The sequence below is a fragment of the Anthonomus grandis genome, chromosome 5, assembly GCF_022605725.1.
Source record: "Anthonomus grandis grandis chromosome 5, icAntGran1.3, whole genome shotgun sequence".
NCBI lineage: Eukaryota > Metazoa > Arthropoda > Insecta > Coleoptera > Curculionidae > Anthonomus > Anthonomus grandis.
In genome coordinates, this window is record NC_065550.1 from 36,389,013 (window position 1) to 36,414,051 (window position 25,039).

At 33.4% G+C, this 25,039-nt stretch overlaps 2 protein-coding genes across 2 annotated transcripts; both read right to left on the reverse strand.

Moving 5' to 3' along the window:
* Positions 1–808: 808 nt before the first annotated feature.
* LOC126735921 (deoxyribodipyrimidine photo-lyase) lies at positions 809–6,264 on the reverse strand. The gene is made up of 2 exons (XM_050440040.1): positions 4,863–6,264; positions 809–1,309 (listed from the first exon to the last, which is right to left on the reverse strand). The coding sequence occupies exons 1-2, from the start codon at positions 6,006–6,008 to the stop codon at positions 923–925; spliced, it is 1,533 nt and encodes a 510-aa protein (XP_050295997.1). The 5' UTR covers positions 6,009–6,264; the 3' UTR covers positions 809–922.
* A 331-nt stretch (positions 6,265–6,595) lies between these two features.
* Positions 6,596–22,304, reverse strand: LOC126735971 (cytokine-like nuclear factor N-PAC). Its single transcript, XM_050440094.1, has 7 exons — positions 21,994–22,304; positions 21,719–21,934; positions 16,280–16,508; positions 16,081–16,225; positions 15,698–16,027; positions 6,912–7,221; positions 6,596–6,853 (listed from the first exon to the last, which is right to left on the reverse strand). The coding sequence occupies exons 1-7, from the start codon at positions 22,049–22,051 to the stop codon at positions 6,636–6,638; spliced, it is 1,506 nt and encodes a 501-aa protein (XP_050296051.1). The 5' UTR covers positions 22,052–22,304; the 3' UTR covers positions 6,596–6,635.
* Between the last annotated feature and the right edge of the window lie 2,735 nt (positions 22,305–25,039).

Genomic DNA, 25,039 nt, shown 5'->3' on the forward strand with positions numbered 1-25,039 from the left:
GACCGAAAAGAGTTATACTTCATTATTACTTCAAAAGCATTAAATAAGATTTTTTTAAGCTTTTTGAAGGCAAAAATACATTTAAATATCTTGGGAAAAAATTATTCCAGGCATTTGATATGATCCATAACGATTTTTCATGTCCAGGTTTTTGTAGAAATTTTTTGACTATTCCAGGCATAACTAACCCTAAGGACCTGGAAAAGGTGCAAATTTATTTCAATACCCTAAGAGGCACAATAGAAAGATTAACACAAATGCCTGGAATAAAGCAACAGATGCTTGGATTAAAATTACTCAAAAAGCCTGAAACCTTTTGATAATGAGCCCAAAAGTATGAAAAACAAAAAAAATTTAAAAAAAATACTAGAAATCCCAGCAAGAACTGTTAAAATGGTTCTAAATAGCTGAAATAAAATAGATGAAGGTTCAAATGCCTAGAAGAATCGAAAAATGACTTTTGAAGAAATGAAATAGAAAAAAAAGCGTGGAAACTCATGAAAATTATTCGCTTGCACCCTTATGGAAATTATTCAAAATGCCTGGAATAAAACTGAAAATTATCCTAAATGCCCGGCATCGTTTCAAACTGAGCTCCCAATAGAGGGTTCAATGAAAAAGGTTAAAAATACTGTAAATGCCCTAAATATTTGGCATAAAATAGAGAATAAATATATGGAAGATATTATATGCCTGGAATTGTTGTTATTAAAAATTTTAAGCCTTGACATCCAAATATTTGGAAAATCTAGAAAAATTGATTGACAAAAATCAATTTATTTGTGGATGTTTTATTGAAATAAACACCTGTTTTTTAAAAATTTTATTTAAAAAAACATACATTACAGGCATAATGAACCAAAACTTAATTCCCTCTTCAAAAATGGTACAAAAACCCATTTTTCTTTGAAGTAAAATATCTTTAATTAGAATTCTTCCTCTTGCTCCCTCCTTTCTTCTGCTCTTTCTTCCCGACCACTCCGTATCTGGCACAATAAGCCTCCATATCGAACTTCCTCCTCAAACTGTACTCCACCATAAAGCGAATCTTCCCGAAAACCTCCCTTTCTCTCCAACCCTGGTCGTGCACCCCACATATCGACCACATCACCCCCACAAACCCGTTCGGGTCGTTACCATCGAGGGCGAACGTATCGTTCAACCATAGGGCGGTGTCCAGTGCCTCTTTGGGACCGCTGCTCCATTCCAGGATCTTTTTACACCAGTACATGCGCATGTACCCGTGGATTTTGCCTTCTTTTTTTAATTGGAATTGGGCGGCGTTCCAACAGTCGTCGTGGGTCAATCCCTGGAAAAAGGAAGATACGTATTTCTGGAAGCTTAATATCAAAATGAATATTTGATGTAAGATTTCAAGAAGTGGTTTTAAGGATCAGTTCGTTAAGATTAGGTACTTCGAACCGGTTATGGGATGCGAAATTCGGGTCTATAGTTCATTTTTGGATCATTTAATCCTGCATACATAAATTTAAACCGGATGTGGACATGGATAAGAGATATTATTCATAGGACTTAGAAAGTGACATTTTAAATTGATGATGGTAGTATGACCTGAAGAATTCTTTAATGTCTTTCAACCGGAATTGATGAAATGTATGATCTTCGTATTGCATATTTTATTAACATTTGGTCCTCCGAAGTCGGATTCAAGCAAACCTAATGAATAATGTATAGTTTCACGTTGAGTCAGCTCATTTCAGTTTTTTTTTGCAGAAAATGTTTAATTTCCACCAGATTTGCCTTACTAAGTTATGCTATTCCTGCGTAAAACCTTGCAAATGATAATGAGCAATATTATAAATATCAAGATCAATAGTTCCTCTACTTGAGTGTAGATTAAAATGACACCTATCAGTTAAGTAAGACTCTAAAAAAATTGCCTACTATTTTGATTAAAATAATATAACTTAAGTTTATCTAGAAAGATTCTAATTGTTTGTGATCAGTGAAACTAAGTGTTTTGTGGATAAAAGACTTCCTTGAAAAGTATCTTCCTTATTACTCTAAAAATGCTTGAAAATTACTGGCAGGAACACAAGTAGGGCATAGAGATAACTGCAGTTATATTGATGAATATTTATTACAGCTTTAAAGTTTCTAAATATTTATCCATATATTCCTAACTAGCTTAAGCGAGAAAATGAGAATAAACAATTTGAATATTAATTCTCCACAATCGGTAGTTAGGTTGAAAACCTTACCCTTCAATAATAAATGATACAGACAATAAACAGCTGAATAATTTTCTTATTGTAGCTAACCCTTTGACACCAAAAACACCCTAAAGCACTCTCGAAACCCTATAACATTCAATAAAGAATTCTTGGACTGCAGAATATATTAAAAGAGATTAGAGCTATCAGTATGATCCCTGGTTTCTGAAAACCATTAAATTATCTAGTACTAGAACCCTAAGTTTTATATGCTTAACCGGCAGGAAAGCAATAGAAATGCGAAAAAATATAATATATAAAATAGGAATTTATTAAGACATAAGAAGTGTTCTAGTAATTGAGAAAAAATAGCTTCAAGTACCAGGAAATAAAAAAAATGGATGTGAATGCTTGGAAATGCCTGGAAAAAATAACCCCTGTTTAACTTCCAAGCATTTGGCATGGTTCTGAACAATTCCAGGCTTCCTCGTGACATTTATATAATATGTAGAATGTCTTCCAGGCAATTGACTCCATTTTTAATATGTTTGGACTCATCTTTCAGGCATTTGAGAGAATTGGTAACTTTATTCCAGGCATTTGAAGCCAAAAAATAAGTCCAAAAGCCTGGAAGAGATGTAAAATTATTTCATTCTGGAAGGCATAAGAAAATTCTTGCAAATGCCTGGAATAAAGTCACAAACCTCTGGAAAATAGGGATTTTTTTATAAAATATCCAAAAAAAAAAACATGAAAATTAGTAGATACTAGGAACCTCTTAGAAGAATTAGCTGATTGCTTTAAATAGATGGAAGCTTGTCTGCCTGGAAGAATTTTTCCCAGTTATGCAAGTCTGTAAAAAAACCACCTGGATAAACTAGAATACTTGGAAATGCCTGGAAAAAATAACCCTTGTTTTAACTTCTAGGCATTTGGAATAATTTTTTGTGCCTTCCCGGGAGGAATTTTCCAGGCATTTGAAGCCAAAAATGAGTCCAAAAGACACCAATTATTTAATTCCACTGGAAGGCATAAGAAAATTCTTGCAAATGTCTGGAATAAAGTCACAAACCCCTGGAAAGTAAGGAATTGAATGTAAAATATCCAAAAAAAAAAAAAACTATTAGATGCAATAAGAACCTCTTAGAAGAATTAGCTGATTGCTTCAAATAGATCAACTGCCTGGAAGTAATTTTTCAGTTATGTGAGTAAGTTTGTAAAAAACCACCTGGATAAACTAGAACGCCTGGAAAAAATAACCCCAGTTTAAATTCCAGGCATTTGGAATAGTTATTAACAATTCTGGGCTTCTGGAGTAATTTTTTTTAAGACTTTTGCAATAATTTTTTGTGCCTTCCCAGGAGCAATTTTTCATTATATTCCTGGCATTTAACGTCATTTTTTATACTTGCCAAACATTTGGGATGATTTCTTCCGGGAAATTACAATAAATTTTTGATGACCTGTGAGACCTATAGAGGCCATTTTCACATTATTTCAGGCATTTGAAATAATTCTTTTCTCATAGGGGGACTAATTGTTTTCCAGGATTTTTGAGTCATTTTTCCACAATATTTAAATAATATACATATCTTCAAGGCAATTGATCACATTTTTTGTTTGCCAGACTTTTGGATTCATCTTCCAGGCATTTGAAGCCAAAAATGAGTCCAAAAGTCTTGAAAAGACACCAATTATTTAATTCCACTGGAAGGCATAAGAAAATTCTTGCAAATGTCTGGAATAAAGTCACAAACCCCTGGAAAGTAAGGAATTGAATGTAAAATATCCAAAAAAAAATAAAAACTATTAGATGCAATAAGAACCTCTTAGAAGAATTAGCTGATTGCTTCAAATAGATCAACTGCCTGGAAGTATTTTTTCAGTTATGTGAGTAAGTTTGTAAAAAACCACCTGGATAAACTAGAACGCCTGGAAGAAATAACCCCAGTTTAAATTCCAGGCATTTGGAATAGTTATTAACAATTCCAGGCTTCTGGAGTCATTTTTTTTAAGACATTTGCAATAATTTTTTGTGCCTTCCCTGGAGCAATTTTTCATTTTATTCCTGGCATTTAACGTCATTTTTTATACTTGCCAAACATTTGGAATGATTTCTTCCAGGAAATTACAGTAATTTTTGATGGCCTGTCAGACCTATAGAGGTATTTTTCACATTATTTCAGGCATTTGGAATCATTTTGTTCTCATAGGGGGACTAATTGTTTTCCAGGATTTTTGAGTCATTTTTCCACAATACTTAAATAATATACATATCTTCAAAGCAATTGATCACATTTTTTGTTTGCCAGACTTTTGGATTCATCTTCCAGGCAAGTTTTAGAGAATTGAAACGCATTTGTAATAATTTTTCATAGCTTCCTTTAGAAGTAATTTTAATCTTCTTTCAGGCATTTGAACCCAAAAAATAAGTTGAAAATAAAATTATTTCAGTTCACTGGAAGGCATAAGAAAATTCTTGCAAATGCCTGGAATAAAGTCGCAAACCCTTGGAAAATACCCAAAAAAAAAAAACATGAAAATTAATAGATACTAGGAACTGTCTGGAAGAATTAGGTGATTGCTTTAAATAGGTGGAAGCTCAACTGCCTGGAAGAATTTATCCAGTTATGTAAGTGTAAGAAACCACCTGTATAAACTAGAGCTAACAAAAAACAAGAAATTTACTTTTTCAAACTCTTCCTTGCTATACAAATAACTCCTCTTGTCCCCGGCATGTAATTCCAAACTTTTCCTCGCCCAATCAGCCGCCCCCATTAAATTATCATAATTCTCGTTATAAAAGCAGTAATTTTCAGCAAGTTCCCTTCTGACAATCAGCTCTTCTAGATATTTATCCACTTGCTCCTTATACAGACTTTCTAAACTTTTCACTTCCAAGGCCACCCTTTGCGCCGAAATGTGCCCGAAATTGATCCAGAAACTCAAATTTGAGGTGTGTTCTTTTGAGGGGTCGTTACTGGTGATTCCATAGTGTTTAAGGCCCTTTTGCATGAACTTAAATAACATTTCCAAGCCTCTTTTAGCCCCTGCTTCCTCCACTGGACCAACGTCATGAGTTGTCTTTAGAACTGAGAAAGCTTTATCGAAACTAATGGTCTCTATGTTAAAAATGCCTTTGTATGGATGCTTAATTACTGCTGGAAAACCTGTTAAGTACTCGGAAAGTTTTTTATTTATTTTTGGCCTCAGTGTTTTGGCCATTATTTCTTGCTTTTCGGAAGCGATCCATGCTGGTACAATATTATGGGCATCCACTTGAACTATTGGTATATCATCAGGTAAGGCTTTGCAAAGTGTGTCTATCCATTCTCGCCTCTTTTTTAATGGACTAAAGTCACACACAACTCCTCCCAGTTTGTTTTTCACTACACTCTTTACCAATTCCCTTGGAGACTGGTTTATTAAGTAAAAGTTAATATTTAAGGCCTCACAATCATTTTTTACAAGCTCAAGCCCTTTAATAAGGAAATCTTGATGCCTTCTAGTGGGGTAATAGTGATGTGCCTCAAACAAACTGAAACATATGAGCAGTGGCAGTTTGTTCTTTAAGGCGAGCCTTTGGCTGAACAATATGCCCCAATTGTCATGTATCCTACAGTCTCTGGTCATCCAGTACAAAACGCCTTTGGACCCTTCGGATATTTGATCGTTTGCGGATAAAATGCGGCATCGGGACTTGTTAAAGTCGTAATTTTCGATACTTGTCCCTTGGGACTGGCGGGAATTTTCGATGGCCCCTAAGAAGTTCTCGACAGTGAAGTTTTCTAGGGATATTTTTCCTTTTGCGTCACGGGGCTTCAAACTCGCCATGTTTTGCGTTATTTTTAAATGTTACAGGGGTTTTTTCGTGTAAATATTAATATTTTGTTGCTCTTGGGGTGAACAAAATGGAAACCGTAATTGACAAATTATGACGTTACGGCATAAGGCCAGGCACTATTTTAGATGGATTTTAACAGTAAAAAGGCAACTTTTAATATTAAGTGAGAGGAATCGGTCCAGAATAACGTTTCTTTTTCATATTTGCGATTTATTTTTTTTTTTAATTATGGCAGCATAACCTTAAAACAAAACTGACATTTGACAAGTCAATTATTTACAGTGTTGCCAACCAATTTAAACAAAAATCCAAGACGCGAAAATAAAACTTAAATTTTTTAATTGTATTTATTGGTCTCAAAGGTTTCATTTCGTCCCAATAATATAGTCATTAGGTGTTTGAGCGATTTTTTGCGTGATTTGTTCCTTTCAATGTTGGATACTTTGACAGATTTCAGCAGTGGTGCCAATCGAAAGAAAACAAAGCAATATATGAAGTTACACGTCATTGGTAGATATGCTTAAGGTGGTTTCACATTAGTACGCACGCAAGGCAAATAAATAAAACGCAACTAAACTACCCCATAAAAATATATTTATTAAAAAAAGAAAATGTGCTTAAGATAAAACCGAGCGCATAAACAAAACGGACGCGTCCTTATCCTCCAAACCCAATCGGCGCGCGTGTTTAAATATCTGATGTGCGGTGGCGGCCAACGGGACGCCCACGCTCAACTTATTAGACATCTCCAAATAAGCCTTCAAGTCCTGTTGAAATCCTTGAATCGATTCGCACACGAAGTCAGTCTTATTGCGCAAAATATTATCCCAAAGGGCTAAAACATAAATAAAATATAAGTGAAAATTTAACACAGATTACAGCGCGAGCCTTACGATTAAAGTACGGACAGTTAAAACTCAACTTCTGCATGGTCACTACGAACTGCGGATTCTTGAGTAAACCCAGGTGCTTGGCCAACGACATAATTTCGCAGATACCGGCCATATTGACCGCCTTGACGGCCTGCAGGATCCGTTGGATCTTGGTGGCTGCGCCCACTTCGCCCACCAAGTAAGTGGCGCTCCCTATCGCCCAAAAGAACGACTTGTAGTGTTCCAGTAAGGTTTTGGTGCGTCCCACCGGGGATCCACCCACAAATATCGTGTTTTCTCTGTCTTTACATTCTTTGATAGTGCCTTGAATCTTGAAAACGTTTGAAATTTGTTGAAAATGACATAAAACGATTTGATTATAGGAGTTCAGCTAAATTTAACCAATTAAGGCGGCGTAGTCCAGGGGCCGTATTTTTGAAACCATTCGACGTTGATTCGCATACGAAATTAGAGGATTTCGCACGAAAAATCGATATTCGTATTTTCGACCGCTTCGTATGCGAACTTTTTCGCATGCGGTGTCTCGAATGGGTATATAAAGTCCAGTTCAGAGATCTATTAGAATCTTTGATGTGTCGCAGATGCCGCACTAACTAGTCCGTGCGCCTATGTCGTATTTAATGTCGCATGTCATACATGTTTAAATAGCAAAATTTTATATTGTTTATCTATGAAATCATTTGAAATATACGTAAAACCCCATGTTTTATACTATTTTTTATTTTTATTTCGAAAATGTCCATTTTTAGAAAGAAAATAATATCACAACAAAATAATATGAAAAAATTGACCGCGGACTAAAATCCAAGCATCTTACAAAATTTAAAACATTTTGTAAGATGCTTCCAGCACTCACAGACTTGTCACCTCTTTTTAGTCAGTCTTTTAAACAAAGATAAAACACCTGCGTTCTGGCGATTCCTACTTTAGCCTGTGCAAGTGATTGTGTATCTTTCTCTATCACACTGATTTTGAGGATTACGGGGCCGTACCCAAATAAATTTTTGGGCTGTATTTGTGTAACTTTTTTGCAGTTTTTACTGTGAAGAAAAACTGCGAAAGTGTGTTTTTTTTTTAATTTGTTTTGGTATTATACCTAAAGACCTTAAAATGTTTCGACCCTGGGAACATAGGCAGGAAAATTGGCAAATGAAGAGGAAAGTGTTTGTGCGGGCTTATTGAGACCGTGGGTGCACAAGAAAGACAATTGTTGGAATATAAAAAAGACAAACGACCGAGCTTGCAGGGTAGTAACAAGCGGACTAGCAATTAAAATGAGACGTTTGTAGAAAAGTAAATATTATTTATTTTGAAATAAAATATGGTGTGGTGTTAACAAAACCTTACAAAAGACCAAGAACTTTTTTACCAGACCATTTTTCTTCTGGCGTCATCCCACGTATCTTTTTTATTGGAGAACGATTAAGAAGATAAATTGCTGTGTTTGCGGCCTCTGCCTACATTTGCTTTGAACTATCCGAATCAATAAGCATTGAACGTAATAGTGCCATTAAATCGTTCAGCAACTCCATTCTGCGTTCGTGTTTGATTCCACGATTTTTTAGAAATTTTCCTAGCCGTTCATGCAGTACTGTCCCCCATTATCTGTTCTCAGCACTTTAATTTTACGCTCTGTTTGGTTTTCAACCATTGAGCAAAAAGTTTTGACAATTTCTGGAACATCGCTTTTATTTATTAAAAAATAGCAGAAAATTTTTCTTGTGCTGTCGTCAATTAGAGTGAATAAGTACTTTTTTTTACTCCATGACTCCACGTCCATTGGCCCTACTATGTCGGAATGGATTAAGTCAAGCTTGTTCTGTGTTACTTTCTTATCCTTTTCGTAAGGAAGTGGCTTTCTGGCCTGCTTGCCTTTAATGCAGCTTTCGCAGTAGTCTGGTTTTTTATTTACACTGTACATAATACCAGATGCCAAACCATTTTTTAATATCTCCATGCTATAATGGTTTAAATGACCAAGACGGACAAATGATCAGCATCAAAGGGACTTGACACGGATATTGCCAAATTGCTAAGGAAAGGTGTGTATTCTAAATACAAAAACAATGAGGTTCTGACCATAGAGATAGTTAAAGACACCTTATCGGCAAGGGACAAACATTTCTCAGTCTTAACCTTGCGGAGATACCTGATAAAACTAAAATTTGAATTATTAGGTGGTGTATAGAATATTTGAAGAAAATTAAAACATTTTGGGAGGAAGAAAAATTCATATATTATTTAGCCGAAACATGGTATGAAACATTTATGATTGATGTAAGATTTTCATTCTCTGGGAAAAGTCCCTTTTTTGCCATAGTAAGAAAACCATATTTTTATTAATTAAAGAAGTCTAAAAATTAGTTTTTTACAGCTTACTGTATATATTATGTAATGCTTTAGTATCCATATGCTGATATGCGAGATGAAGTTAGAATTCATAGTGGTAACAGAGAAACTGTTTCCTTCCTTAATGGAAGAAACTGCTAAAGAACCAAGACAAAAAAATTTAGAAAATTGTATAATAAACTATATAATAAACTCTTTGGGCCAGATTCAAAAGAATGGTTAAATTTATAAAAGTATTTAGTATCCTCACTGTAGTTTTAGGATCCAGTATATTTAAAATGTTGTGTTTGTATAAGATTTTTAGTTCTCTCCTAATATGCACAATAACTAAATATGAGGCAAACAAATTAATAAATATTACATTCAGGATGTAAAGTGTGTTTTTTTTAAAGGTAAAACTTGTGTCTTTTACACGCATAAGATATAGACAGCTAGATGGTTTTTAATGTAAAAGTTTATTTTAAAAAATATATTTCTACTCTTCTGACTACATCATTACTTTTTATCAAAAGAAGTTGGTACTAAATATAGAGATGGGGGTTTTCATGAGTAAATTAATATATCATAATATGTATTAATTTAAAAAAACAATAATAAAGGACATTGAATATGGCAGCCAAAATCTCCGTAACCAAAAAAAGGAAATATATAAAATTTAAAGACAAACCAAAACATTTTACCCTTTCGTGTCAAAAAGTAAATATTTAATGTCCTAAGCCACAGAATAAATGGGCCTGAGTAATTCGTACCACCTATTTTCTCATTACTTGTTATAAACACCCCACTAATGGTGCTAAAAACTAAACTTATAAAATTAAAATTTTTGGTTTAACTCATTTTACGTACTTAAATCTTATAGTTAAATTAAATATTATCTTGCTATCAACTATCCTGCATTTCTAACTTAATAAAACTAAACCCAAAAATCCCGAATAATAATGTTTTAAATACAAATAAATTTTAAGGCCGGACCTGTGCAACTTTTCAAGCTTGAGTGGCTGTGACTGAAGTCAGACGTCTAACAAAATAGTACGTGGGCGCATGTAGTCAAATTTTACGAATCAAATGTATAGATTTTTAAAAAAAATGCTTAAAACATTTATTTATTTAATGGGATGATTAAATATCGTTTAGAATATTACTTTATGACTCTTTCCACATACAATTTTGCGATTTAAACATGCATGTCATGTGACAATACAAGCAACATCGGCACACGGACTATTCGCGGCACATCAAAGATTCTAATAGATCTCTGAACTGAACTATACCATTCGAATTTCAAAATTCGTATGCGATTCTGCCACTTGTCTTGTTTTGATTTTAAACTAGCTTTGTTTTTTTTTTTAATTTGTGAGTTGGTTAAGTATTTTCGTAGTGTTTTCTTGTTTATTGAAAAAAAAACAATAATCAAATGGCAAGATTAAACATTCTTATGCAAAGAAACGTCGTCGATGCACTGGAAGAGACTGAAACTGTCAGATAGAAGAAATAGGATGTACTCTTCATTTCTTGACCCATTTGAAATGTATTCAGATGCTCAATTTAATAAATTATATAGATTAAGCAAACCTATTACGATAGAATTCATGTGCTCTTTATGTGCTCCAGAGACTGTGTAATCTGTCCGCTACTTTTATCCACAAGGCTTGTGCAGGTTTAGCCGAAAAATTTTGAGTGAATTTGCCCGACTTTAATTCCGGGTGCTCTTCCATAAATGAAATTGGTTCTTTCTTTTGCTCACTCGACACAAAACCGCAATATTTTTTATTTTTTGAATCCGTCTTAAAAAAAAAAGTTAATTCGCAAAAACCCAAGAAACGCCATGAAAAAACCTCAAAATTCCCTGATGTTTTTAAACTTAAATTTTAGGTTAGGTTACAAAATCTTTATCGTCTTCATCCCGGTTGACTCGGCCTCCAATAGCACTCGACTTTGCTACGTTGCCACTACATTTCATGTTCGCATGCGAGTGAAATTTCGAATGCTGTTCAAAAATGCACTTTTTAATTCGTGTGCGAATTTTGCCGCTCGACTTTGTTCGCATTCGAAGATTCTCGCATGGTTTCAAAAATACGGCTCCTGCTCATTTGCCGCTTTTCCGACGTCTTATCCGCTCTCGTGATTGGTCACTTTTAGCATCTTAGTAAAGTGCTTAAAAAAAAAACCTCACATCAGAATGAGTTGAAAATTGGTCAAAGTGTTTCTTATTCGATTCCGCTCAGATTCACTATTTTGTTTGGCGATCCGTTGTAATTTACATTTTGTGATTTGCTATTATTGGCTTCAGTGTTGCCAGGTCTCATGATTTAGATTTACATCTCATGATATCATGATTTTGTCTAAAAATCTCATGATTTAAAAAAAAAACAAAGATTTAAAATCGTAACTCAGAATATTAGTCGTAAAAATAAAAATAAAATAAAAATAACCTAAAACTACAACTAAATGTACACATATAAATATCATAAAGCCTTAAATAATATCCGCACAGCCCTATATAAACGGGAAATACTGACGAGTATGGGGATTCCCCGAGATTCTCGGATATTTCTACGGGCTATATTTTTCACGAAGTTTTATGCATTTGCTCGTGTATTTGGTATTGTAAAGCATTATTTGTGAGTTGAAAATAATTAAAAAATATGAGTGACAGTGATTCTAGTAGTTCTAGTAGTAGTACATCCAAGAGTATATCTCTTCCAGGACCTAGCAAGAAAAGAAAGGTTTATAAGCAAAATTTTAAAAAGGAATGGAAAAATATACCGGGTTTGCAATGGATCGAGAACAGCAGAAAGGGGACAGGCTTTGCCTGGTAGGTATTTATGATATTTTAAGTTAAGGTACTTTCTGTAAAAATAAGTGCAATTTGGATTTATTGAGTACAAAATCTAAATTCACTTATAATAATGTTAAATCGAGAATTAAATGATAATATGAGTTACTGAATCGTAACTAATTAAAATTTGCTTTTATTCGGATATATATAATTTAAGGCGAACAAAACTTTTATTTTAATGGAGGTAAACGTTTTTTTTTTAAATTTAAGGTGCGATTACTGTAAATGTGATGTTAAGGTATCTGCAGGGAAAACCCAACTAGTAAAACATTCTGAGACTGAAAAGCATGTTAAAGCTTTGCAGAGAGCATCAATGGGCAAGCAAAGTCCAGTAAAAATAAGTCAAATGTTTGCAGAAAGTTCTAAAAAAATAAGCATTGAAGAAAAAGCGAAAGAAGGAATTATAAGAACTGCGGGGTTTCTAGCCGAATATAATCTCCCTATGAATTTGATGGAGCATTTCATCGATTATCTCAATGCTGTAGGCACTGATTCAGATATTGTCAAACAAACAACGAACAAAGATGTCAAGAGTTTTACAAAAAGTTACAGGCTTGTCTCAAGAATCTTGGCTACTTGGCCTAATGAGGGATAATAAATTTAGCATTATCATAGATGAGTCTACTGATAACTCGTGCACCAAACATTTATGTTTAGTTGTAAGAATGTGCATTAATTTTGACATTGAAGACAACTTTTTGGCGTTAATCCCAGTAGTAGAGACCACAGGGGCTGCACTTTATGAAATTTTAATCAACTTCCTTACCGAAAATGGTGTTCCATATAAGTCAAACTTTATTGGCTTTGCTTCAGATGGAGCGAGCAACATGGTTGGCGTTAATAATTCTGTGGTCAGTCGATTGCGAGAAAATATTCCAGGTATATTCATAATGAAATGCATATGCCATAGCTTTCATTTGTGTGCATCATATGCATGCCACAAGTTGCCAGAGGAAGTGGAACAATTTGCGAGAGAAGTAAGCTATACGCTAATAAAATAAATGTATACTTAATTAAAAAATATAATTTTTTACAGGTATATAACTATTTTTCAAATAGTCCGAAAAGAGTGGAAGAATATAAGGAATTCCAGGAATTTGCAAATGTCTCAATATCGAAGATTTTACATCCTAGCTAGACACGTTGGTTATCTCTGGAATGCGTGGTTAAAAGGCTTCTTAATCAATATGAAGCTTTGAGGTTGTATTTCGTAGATCAGGCGTCTCTTAAAATCAGTCAAGCAAATATTATTTTAGAAAAACTAAACACGCCCGAAAATAAATTATACTTATCATTTTTATCGCATGTACTACCTATTTTTAATAGCTTAAACAAATTAATGCAAAGCGAATCGCCCAAAATTCACGTTATTTATAAAGAGGTTGCTAGAACAGTTAAAACAATTTTAGATTATTATATTAAGGACGAATATCTAAATGCCAACATTGAAAATATAGATTTTAAAGACCCTAGACTTTTTTTAAATTTAAATGACATGTACTTTTCTGCCCACATAAACTCTGCCGATCTGGAGAAAAACCGACTCGACATGGTAAAATTAAGATGTCTAGACTTTTATATTGAGAGTGTGGAGCAAATATTGTCAAGATTTCCACTTAAAAACTCTGTGTTTCAGAAATTAGAATTTCTAGATCCTGAGGTAGTTAAATCAAGAAAAATCAGGTCTATAAGTAATGTTTCTATGTTGTTTCAAAATTTAATTCCTGCTGATATGCAAGTTATTGACAATGAATGGTTGTTACTTAGAAATTATTAAATTAATTTTACCTGGAAAGGTATTTGCGATTTTTGGGGTAAAATTGCTAAGATTAAATGTGTGGAAAATACAGAATCCCGGTTTCCCAATTTAAGTAATTTTGTGTTTAATTTATTAACTTTGCCGCATTCCAGTGCTAACGTAGAGAGGGTGTTTAGTCAGATAAATTTAAACAAAACAAAACAGAGAAATCGGTTGAAAACTCCTATGATAGCTGCTATACTGCACACCAAAAGTTTAGTGGGCAGAGAAAACCGTATTTGTTCAAATTTTCCAATAGGAAAAGATTTGCTTAAAAAATTAAATAAACAAATTTATGATTCCGATGAGTCAGAATAAAATAACGGATATTTCGGATTTTTGTTTTTCAGTTATTTACTTTAAGATTATGTACGTTTGTTTACTTTAACATATAATTTTATGTTTTTATTTAAATTTGTTAATAAAAAAAGTAGATATTTTGGTACTTGTATCTTTATTTCATCAAAAAAATATTTTAATAAAAATAATGTATGTTTTTTTTTTTAAATAAGGCTTAAAACGCCATCTCATGATTTTTTTTCCAAAACTCATGATTTTTGGTTACATTTTTCATGATTTCATTTTATTTCACCTGGCAACACTGATTGGCTTCCCTCGTCAGCTGTTCAGGCTGGCTTGCATCTTGGTCGGGCATTTTCAAGTCGTTGCCAGTTTTACCGATGGTATTTTATTTACAGTTTATTAAATTTTAAGATAACCAGATCGAATATCACAAAACAAAATAGTGAATCTGTGCGGAATCGAATAAGAAACACTTTGACCAATTTTCAACTCATTCTGATGTGAGGTTTTTTTTTTAAGTACTTTTCTAAGATGCTAAAAGTGACCAATCACGAGAGCGAATTAGATGTCGGAAAAGCGGCAAATGAGCAGGACTACGACGCCTTAATGGACATATTCAAATGAGTAAAATAATTGTCATGTGATGGCTAATGCTGATGACATACAACTACATATCTCTTTTGATTCTACTATCACTCTGATGAGATAAATCTAAGCAACTTTAATTTTACAGTAAATAATTCCGTTGACATACCATTTATTCAGTTTAAACTTGCTGAGGTATTTGATTTCGTAAATGGCTAATTATCTGTCTAAATATACCCGGAAAACATCATTTTATTCCCATCCTCTTCTAATATTCAGATTGAAATAAAGATATATATAATAACACTATTTATTGTTTCATTTGTTTTTTTATCCTGTTTGTCTTATTAAATTTTATATTATATTTTTTCCTCAACTTTATAAATGTGGGGCCAATGAGCTCGTCTTAAAGTAAAGCATTATTGAATTCGAAATTGAATATGTTTCAAGCTTGTTACCACAATTTCTACTTCACTTCCAGGCATTTAAAATTGTTAAGAATCCCTGGAATATACCAAATGACTGAAATAAATGAAAATTTTTCTAAAAATCTGAAATGAAAACTCTTTTGAGAGCAATAACTTTAACCTCTTTAAGATATAACAAACATTAGTTTAAATAACTGCAACAGGAAGGGCATAATTTCGAATGTCTAGAATAGACTAAAAGAATAGTCTGAAACATGAAAGAGAATACTGAAAATACCAACAAAAAAAAAACTCAAAAATGACTTCAAATCTCTAGAAAACATAGAAATGACTCTTGGAATAATATGAAAGACAAACATCTCCTTGTAGAAGTCAAGAACAAAAATGCTTTTTAATATTAACGGAAAGAAAAATATTCTACACATTGTTATTTCTATGCAACACCAAATTCAACAGTAAACACCCTATTAAATATTTTACTTACCATAGCTTCTATATAAATGGTGTTTTTCTTCTTAAAATTATGGTGAATAATGCAAGAAGTCTCATAGTCAATATTAGTTGACTCAATAAAAAATTTATCAATCAATGTATCATCTGACAAATCATCGAGACCCAACTCGTGTAAAATAGCTAAAACCTCCTTCTCGGTTGATAAACAGTCAATTATGATCGTAGCCCTTTTGGCCAATTCTCTGACGTCTTTGTAAATCCTTACTTGGGCCCCCTTGCTGGTGGCATATTCCCTTACTTCATTGCACAATTCCTTGCTGGGGCTCCACATAAGGACGTTATGCTCGAAAGCTATTAAATTCTAGAAAATCATTCAATATATTTTAAGAAACAGCAATGGAAATGGTGGCTGACCTTAACAAAGTACTCGGCAGCCAAATTCCCTGCGATAACCCCAATAGCGATTTTACAACTGACCAAGTTATATCTTAATCGAGAAATTTTTGCACTTAGAGCCGGATCGGACTCCTCGTATCCCTGGTTTGCAGTAGCCAAAGACCTTTTAAGACACTCTCAAGATATGTGTTGAAATATTTTGATGATTGTTACTTACTTTCGTTTTCTTGTTGTTGACACATTTGAGGGACTAGGTTGTCTGCTGGACACTTCACTGATAGCATTGGAAGCCCTACTAGCACTTCGGACTTTGGCCCTACTTCTGGGCCTCCTCGAGGTGGTACTTCCTGCATTTGATCGGCGTGATCTTACACTAGGCGCTCGTCTTTCTTGTACTCTAAATGCCGCCAAGGTAATTATGTGGTTCGGGTCCTCTCTGATGCACTCTAAAAGGTTTTTACTTTAATATTGTTTATTTATTTAATATACATTGCTTAACAGGATATCCCAATTACAAAGAGTGAGTTTTTGTAAAGGTTTGTAATAAGCAGAAATTTGAAAGCCTTGAAGGTATACATAATATCAACACATGCTTTAGAGAGAACATAGCCCCTGAATATTCGACAACTGCCCATACCTAAATTTAAAATGAAAGTCAAAAAACTTCTATTGCTTCAAGCGTATTATTCCTGTATCTTGGTGCTTCCTTGAAAGAAAGAAAGAAAGAAAATGTGCCATATTACGTAAGACAACAAAATCTTGTGTACAAGCATCCTAAAAACTAAAAAATTCCAAATTCACTTTAAATTTCAAATTTCAAACAAACATAACATCTAAAACACTTTACCATAAAATTTACACACATTACCAAAATTAATCATAACAAAACAGATTGAGAAAAAAAAAGCATTCTTTTTGATAAATCTCATTAAAAAATAAGTAAAGCTGTCAATAAAACAGAATTTAGAGGAAATAAATTAAATTATTTAATAGGAAACAAAACTAAAACACTAAAATGATGTCAGGGCACAGGTTAAAAGGTATCATTAAAAAAATAGTCAAGGCTATAATATGCCCTGGATAATAAAAGTGATTTTAATTCCTTTTTGAATTTCTTAACTTCTAAAATTTGTCTGATACATAGAGGAACCTGGTTGTAAATCTTTTTGCTAAGGTATATAAGTGAGTTCTTGGTGAAGGAGGATGTAGGGATTGGTAAGGGAAAATCGTTAACCTGGCGAGTAATATGACCAGTGTTAGAGGGAGGTTTAGGACATTTATGAATAACAGTACCTGTTTCCAAGATAAAAAGAGAAAAAAAGAGTTAGGATTTTTTGAGATATAAAGAGAGATTTACAAGAATCTCTTAACCCAGCGGAACATAGGTATCTAACTGCCTTTTTTTGAATCACAAAAATTATGTTTAATAATCCCTTGTTGCTTAAACCCCAAAAAGGCAAGCCATAACGAAGGTGGGACTCAATAAGAGAAAAGTACACTGAACGTGCAACTACCCCTCCCAGCTCATGCCCCGCCATTCTTACTGCAAAGCATCCAGAGGATAATTTTGATGCAAGATTTAGGATATGATCTTCGAAGCGAAGGCGACCATCAATGGTAATACCAAGGAACTTACAGCTTTCTTTGTTTTGCAAGGGGGAGTTTTCACTAAACATAAGGCCCTGAAAGTCACACTTAAATCCCATAATAAAGGTTTTGCTCACATTAAATACAAGCCTGTTTGCAGCACACCACTCCGATAAAATCTTAAGATCCTTAAAAACCTGGGCTCTAACATTATCAGAATCTCTATGATTCCATAAAATGGTGGTGTCATCAGCAAACTGAACCACTTTGCCCCGCAGTTTTAATGAACCCAAATTAATAGTGGTCCTAACACTGAACCCTGAGGTACTCCAGTTTTAAGGGACCTGGAATCGGATAAACATCCAGATACTGTAACTCTTTGGGTACGATTAGACAGATAGGATTCCAGGCATTGCAATGCCACACCTCTAAAGCCATAATTATTGAGCTTAGTTGAGCTTGTTGTAATGGTCTGCCAGCTCTTAATGATCTTTGTTCTTATTTTCTGTGTTTTGTAATTTGATTTTTTGTTTTTTTTTTTTTTTATTACTATAACAACTATAGAGTCAAGTTTAACTATGTATTTTATATTTTATCCAATCTGACTTATGTGAATACTGACATCAATAAATTGAATTGAATTGTATGTGGATACACTAAGTAAAAACATTCTGGAATTACAAGAATTTAATCTGTTAATAGCAAAGGTGAGTTGACAAAGAATGTCAGGACAATCAATTTTGTTTTTCAATATTTTATAAGTAGCTAACAAGAATAATTCTAATCTTAATCAAAGAGTATCTGTTAAACACCGAAAATAATTAGAGTTTATTTAGTTTTATTAAGAGGTGCATCAGAGATTTCCAGGACATTGTTTATTGTTTCTATTAAGCTTCTTTAGTATGAGTATGAGTATTTAGTTAGAGTATGGTTCATGTATTCGGTCACCTCATTATAACAACCACATTCAGATGATTGAACAGGTTCAGCACAAATTCTTAAGATACATTGCATTCAAAAGGAATGTTTCACTTCCTATTATCTACCATGAGCTTGGGTCTAAACTTAATCTCCAAACACGTCGTAAACATGTCAGACTTGTCAGTCTTCCATGACATTCTCTATTCTGGATCTTGCTGCCCAGATATACTCGGTAAAATTGGTCTACATGTTGCTTATAGGCAGACCAGTTAGACTTCCATGTTCCATCCCACCGAACCAATTATGGAAATAATTCCTTTTTTTAAAATTTGTTACGAGGGCAGGCAAACTTGCTAACCAGTACTTTTTTTTTTTTTTTTTTTTTTTTCAAGTACTTTATTGTCGAAAATTTGGTACATGTACACGAATTTTATTGACAAAGCTTCAGAAAATAAATACAATCAAATCAGATTTTACAAAACAAATATAAAAAATTTATACAACATATAAAATGCCTAAAAAAAAAAAATGCAAGAGAAAATGTTACAAACAAAATCTTTATAAAATAAAATACATGCATGTAGACAAAGGTAGCAGAGATAAAGGGACACATAAAGGTATGTTCAAAATTAAAATTAACAGATTAAAAGCTTAGCATCTACTACACAACATCCTCAGCCTTAAAAAAGTCTTCAATCGAATAAAAGGCTTTTAGAAGCAAATATGACTTCAGTTTACAATGAAACTGGCGCAAAGACTGAACACTTCTTAATTCCACGCTAATGTGATTATAAATCATTAAACCGCGATATATAAATGAATCTTTGATAGATGTAAAATGAGGAATAGGAAGGGGAATATTATTAATCTGTCTGGTAGGATAACTGTGATGTCGGATTGGAAAACTGTGATTATTTTTGAATATTAAACATGCAGTTTCCAAAATAAATAATGATGGTAGGGTCAAAATACGGCTCTCTTTGAAAAGATTACCACAATGCATTCTAGAATGGGCCCTAAATAAACTTCTGACAGCCCTCTTTTGCAGCACAAAAACAGACTGAAACAGATAATTTGAACATGCACCCCAAAATGGAAGAGCATACCTTAAATGCGACTCGAACAAAGCAAAGTACACATCACGAGCAACATCTCTCCCCAGTTTATGAATGGTTGCCCTAACAGAGAAGCAAGTTTTTTATTTAACTTTATTATATGGTCAGAAAACTTTAAATCTTTATCAATGACTAAACCAAGAAATGCAGAATTGTCTACCATGTCCAATGCGTTCTCACCAAAATCCAGACTCTCAGCTTGAAAATTGAAACCAATAATGTGGGACTTTGACATATTTAAGCAAAGTTAATTGGAATCACACCATTGCTTTAATTTCAGGAGATCGGCTGCAACATCTCTGACAAGCTGCTTGGGATCTTTATTCGACCATAAAACCGTTGTGTCGTCAGCAAACAATGTAAAATGTCCACATATGCTAAGAGTAATAAGATCATTAATGTATACAAGAAATAGAAGGGGACCAAGAACTGACCCCTGTGGAACACCACAATCCACAGACTCCCTACCAGACAAGTCACCATTAAGGTACACAGACTGCTCGCGACCAGACAAATAGCACTCAAACCACTTCAGTGCAACACCCCTAACTCCATAAGCAAAAAGCTTCTGAAGCAGTATCCTATGACTCACACAATCAAAAGCTTTGGACAAGTCACAGAACACCGCCGCAGTCGCCTCTCTTCCATTAACACCCTGGAGAAGTTTGGACAAGAAATCAAACATAGCGTCAGAGGTGCTTTTCCCTGATAGAAAACCAAATTGTTCATCTGGAAGAACCCCTTCCCCCAGAAGAAACCTTAAAAGACGATCCTTCATAAGTCTTTCAATTAACTTAGATAAAGTAGACAAAATTGAAATCGGCCTATAGTTGGATGGACTAGAACGATCACCACCCTTATAAAGAGGCAAAATTTTTGCTAATTTTAGGCAAAGAGGAAATGTGCCCGACTGAAATGAAATATTAATAGCATCAGAAAGAGCCTGAATAGCACTCAAAGGAAGTTTTTCCAATAAATTCACTGAAATACCATCGTCACTAGATGCCCTTTTCTTTTTCATCGATCCTATAGTGCAAAAAATCTCCCTGGGAGTAGTGGGGCTGAGGTAAAATGAGTTTCCACTAGTGGTAGGTAAAAATTTGAGAGGGTCATAAGTGGAAGAGAGACCCTTTGTGAGGATATCAGCAACCGAACAAAAGTACTTATTTAATATGTCAGAATCAATCCGCACTTCTTGAGAGCCATTACTCTTGGACACAACCTCATTAACAATTGACTCGGATCCGGAATTACTCGGATCAGTTGAATTGTTTTACTAATAGAATAGAACTTTTAAGACTGTTGAAAGCCAATGTTCTATAAATTTATTATGTCATGTGAAAATATTTAAGTCAAATTGCACCCTATCTATTTTTAAGAGGTATTATTATGATTTTTGTGCACTGTGTAGTGTAGGTTAGGTTTTTGTTCTCTTGTAAAATGTTTTATGTTGTTGTAAATTGGGCAATTGCTCGTTGGAAGGGAAATAAATAAATAAGTGTTCATTGTCTGAACCTCTAGGAGGATAAACAAGTCATCAGAGCTCTCCAAACATTATATAGGAGAGACCATATGATGGAGTTATATTCCAAGATTGGCAACACCAAGCTATCAAAAAGATGAAGGCTGACATCAATGCTATACTCCTTGATGGTTCTAGCAATAAAGCAGAAAATCTTTTGGACACTGTCAACCTTGGACAAAATGTGACAAAAGATAAATTACTATCAAAAATAACTCGTAAGTCTTTTTGTTCTTACTCTTTCTAGTTCCGCATCATTAATTACATAACTGAACATTATAGGGCTACTATTGAGATTAAATGACATGAGTTATATTAAGAACCAGAGGTACGTAAATACCTAATAAGAAAAAATCATTCAAAGATCCTTGATAATATGTGAAGATTTTCATGTTGAATAAGAAGCTTCAGAGCCTTTCATGTCAATTTTGTCTGGTATAGTGATTCTTAAATTAATTAGTTTTAATGTAGAAGATTATTATTATGTAAAAAGAGCACAAATAGTACAAACCTCTCTCGTACTCAAGCTTTTCATAGGCTTCTTGTGCGGCTTTGGTCAGTTTTCTTTTATATAAATTTTTATATATGACATAGTCTTTTACGTATTTCTCTCTGACCCAACTGTAGTTGTTGGAACTGAAAAAGTAGACCCAGTACATGTCAGGGCTGGTCCTTGGGGGCGCGTTCGGGTCCGGGTCCAGGATCATCGAGGGCCAATAGGGATGACCTGGAGCAGTTTAAACTGTGTACAACTGTCGGTTTGTTTTGCGCGTAAATGTCGCTTACCGGTTATTTTGGCCCAAACAAAATCGCCCGGGCGAAAGGCGGTTATTTCTCGTTGCATTTTAAAATGGCGTCGGGGACTTAAATTATTCTAGTTTTTACAAAAGAACTCGGACAAACATATAAATAAACAAATAAATCATTTGACAGCTGTCAACGTCGAAAGTTTGACAAGTGGGCTAAACGTCAAAGGGATTGAACAAAGAAAAAAAATTACGTGAAACAAAAATTCTACAGTCCACGTTGTTGCTTGCTCTCTCTGAACCGACAACGAGATAATCTGGCATCTTTGTTTGTTGTTGACGTGAAGTTGAATTCTTTTGCACACCTATTCAAATTTCAAAAGGTTTTGAAGTATGTTTACATGTCCTCCCAAGAGTTCTAATAAACAATTTTCCAAGGATATATGCGATTGCTCTTAGGTTCTCTTAAGCACACACAGATATATATCTAGGTATATAACTATTATTTATGTAATTTGTATTTATATAACTTTTTCTCTTATATATCTGATTTCATTGTGTCTTATCTCGTATTTAATATTTGCTAATTATAATTCATAATTAAGTATAATCTTTTAGAAATCCAACCAGACAGTTTGTCTCAATTCCCTCTAAAATAGTGCTGGGCGATGTTTATCGATGTTTTTGCCATCGATGTTATACCTATAGATATCCGATATTGATAAAAAACCAAACTATTGATTGAAAATTAAAATTATAAATTTTCATAATAAAAAAACACCGATTTTAAAATACAAAAAAAGCAAGAAAAATTATTATCAATTTCTTACTCAACTCCTAACGTCTTTAAAAATATTAAAGACATTTAAAAAATATTGGGCACTCGCGTTCGGTTCTGTCAGAACCCGGCATTAGATTTTGATCGATAAAAAAAAAACGATGGTAAAGTGCAAACTTTTCCCGACATCGCTGTCTCAGCACTACTCCGAACTCACGTCGTTTCACTTGACATCTGCCAGTCAACAGGTAAAGGTCTATTTACATACATTTAAAGCAATTTTTTACGTCTGTTAAGAGATTTGTAACAGTTTTTCATGTTTTTGAGATAATTTGTTATTTTTCTAGATTTTGAAACAATTTTCTACAGTTTCCAAGCTTTTGAAGTAGTTTTTTGGCTTTGAAACATTGTTTATTGGTTTTTGAAATAATTAATTATCTTCCAAGTTTTTCGAATTATTTCTGTCTTCCAGAACTTTAATGAATTTTTTTTACCAAAGATTCCAGGACTTTGATATTTTTCCATGTTTTCCAGGACTTGAAGGGAAATTTTTGACTTCTTCCAGGCTTTTGGGACAATTTTTTGTCTCCCAAGGATTTCAAAAAATTTCTCGCTGTTTTTAGGATATTTTTTTGTCCCCAAGGAATATTAAACGGTTTTCCATATTTGCCAGCGATTTAAAACAATTTTCTGTGTCCTTGAACTTCGTGACAATTTTTTATGTTTTCCAGGGGGTTTTGGGGTAATTTTTGTCTTCGAGGGATATGAAACAATTTTCAATGCTTTCAAACAATTTTGTTTCCTAGACATAAGACACAATTTTTCACAGTTATTGGAATATTTCTTTGTCTTCCAGGACTTTGCAATATTTCTTTTAATTTTTGAGGGATTTAGCGCAATTTTCCATGATTTCCAAAGATTTAAAACAGTTTTTTGTTTTCTAAAAATCTGAAATAATTTTTCACACTTTTATGCGCTTCGCCACAATTTTTCATCTCTCAAGAGCTTTTAACAATTTTCCATGTTTTCCAAGGATGTTAAACATTTTGTGCTCCCCATAAATTTGAAACAATTTGTCTTACTTTTCAATAACAATTTTGTATGTCTTCCAGATGAATGAGATGTTTTCCAAAGTTTTAAAGTAATTTTTTGTTACCCAAAAATTTAACATAATTTCGCATATTTTTTCAAAAATTTAAAACAATTTTTCGTTTTCTAGAAATTCGAAATAATTTTTGATGATTCTTTTTAATGTAAATTTTTGGTTTCCAGAATAATTTTTTAAATTTTGCAGATTTTTGGGGAAATTTTCTGCCTCCTAAGAATATGAAAAAAAATTCTTTTTTTTTTTTAGAAATTTGAACCAATTTTTCATCGTTTTTTATGTAAATTTTCGTATTTCAAGTTTTTTAAACGATTTTCCACATTTTATCAGAATGGGCCAATTTTTCATGTTTTCCAACACTTTTAAACAATTTTTTAATTCCTAGAAATTTGTAGCAATTTTTTTTCAATCTTCTAGGGTCTTCCGGTAATTATTTTGTTTTCCAGGAATATGACGCAATTTTCCAAGGATTTTAAATATTTTATTGTTCCTTATTCCAGTGCTTTAACACAATTTTTCACGACTTTGGAATTTTCTATTTTAAGAAAAATTTTTAGATACATCAGAATCATGTTTTTGGAGGTAGTTTTTGGTCTTCCAAGAAGTTCGAACAATTTCACGTAATCTTTTTAAAATTTCGCAGTAATTTCTGTTTCTTGGAAACCGAAAACAATTTTTTTCGTAGTTCTTTATTAACATTTTTGGGCTCCAGGAATTTAAACCAACTTTCCATGTGCTCCAAGGATACGAGAAAATGATCGTGCCTTCGTATTTTATTATATCGGGAATGAATGAACAACTACGTCAAATAAATTTAAATCCCTGGAAAACATGAAAAATTACTTCGAGAGCGTGGAAAACGTGTAAAAACTATTTCAAATTTCTTCGCTATAGGATTTGTTTCTGGGCATTATAATCTCTTTAATACAGTATTTGTTCTGCAAAAAAGAGCCGTTTGTGGAGTGAGGTGTCGCGTATCTTGTCACAGCATCTTTTTGTGCAAAATAGAATCTTGATCTTTTTTGTATCAAAATTGTATTCAAAAAGCACCAGCAGGAAATTGGACGTAGTTATGCATAACGCGACCAAGCGCCAGAATAACAATTGTGGGAAAACACAATTAAGTTTCGAATGCCCTTAAAAATCGATAAAATCTAATACAGATCTAATTTTTGCAAGCTAAATCCGAGACACTATTTCAAA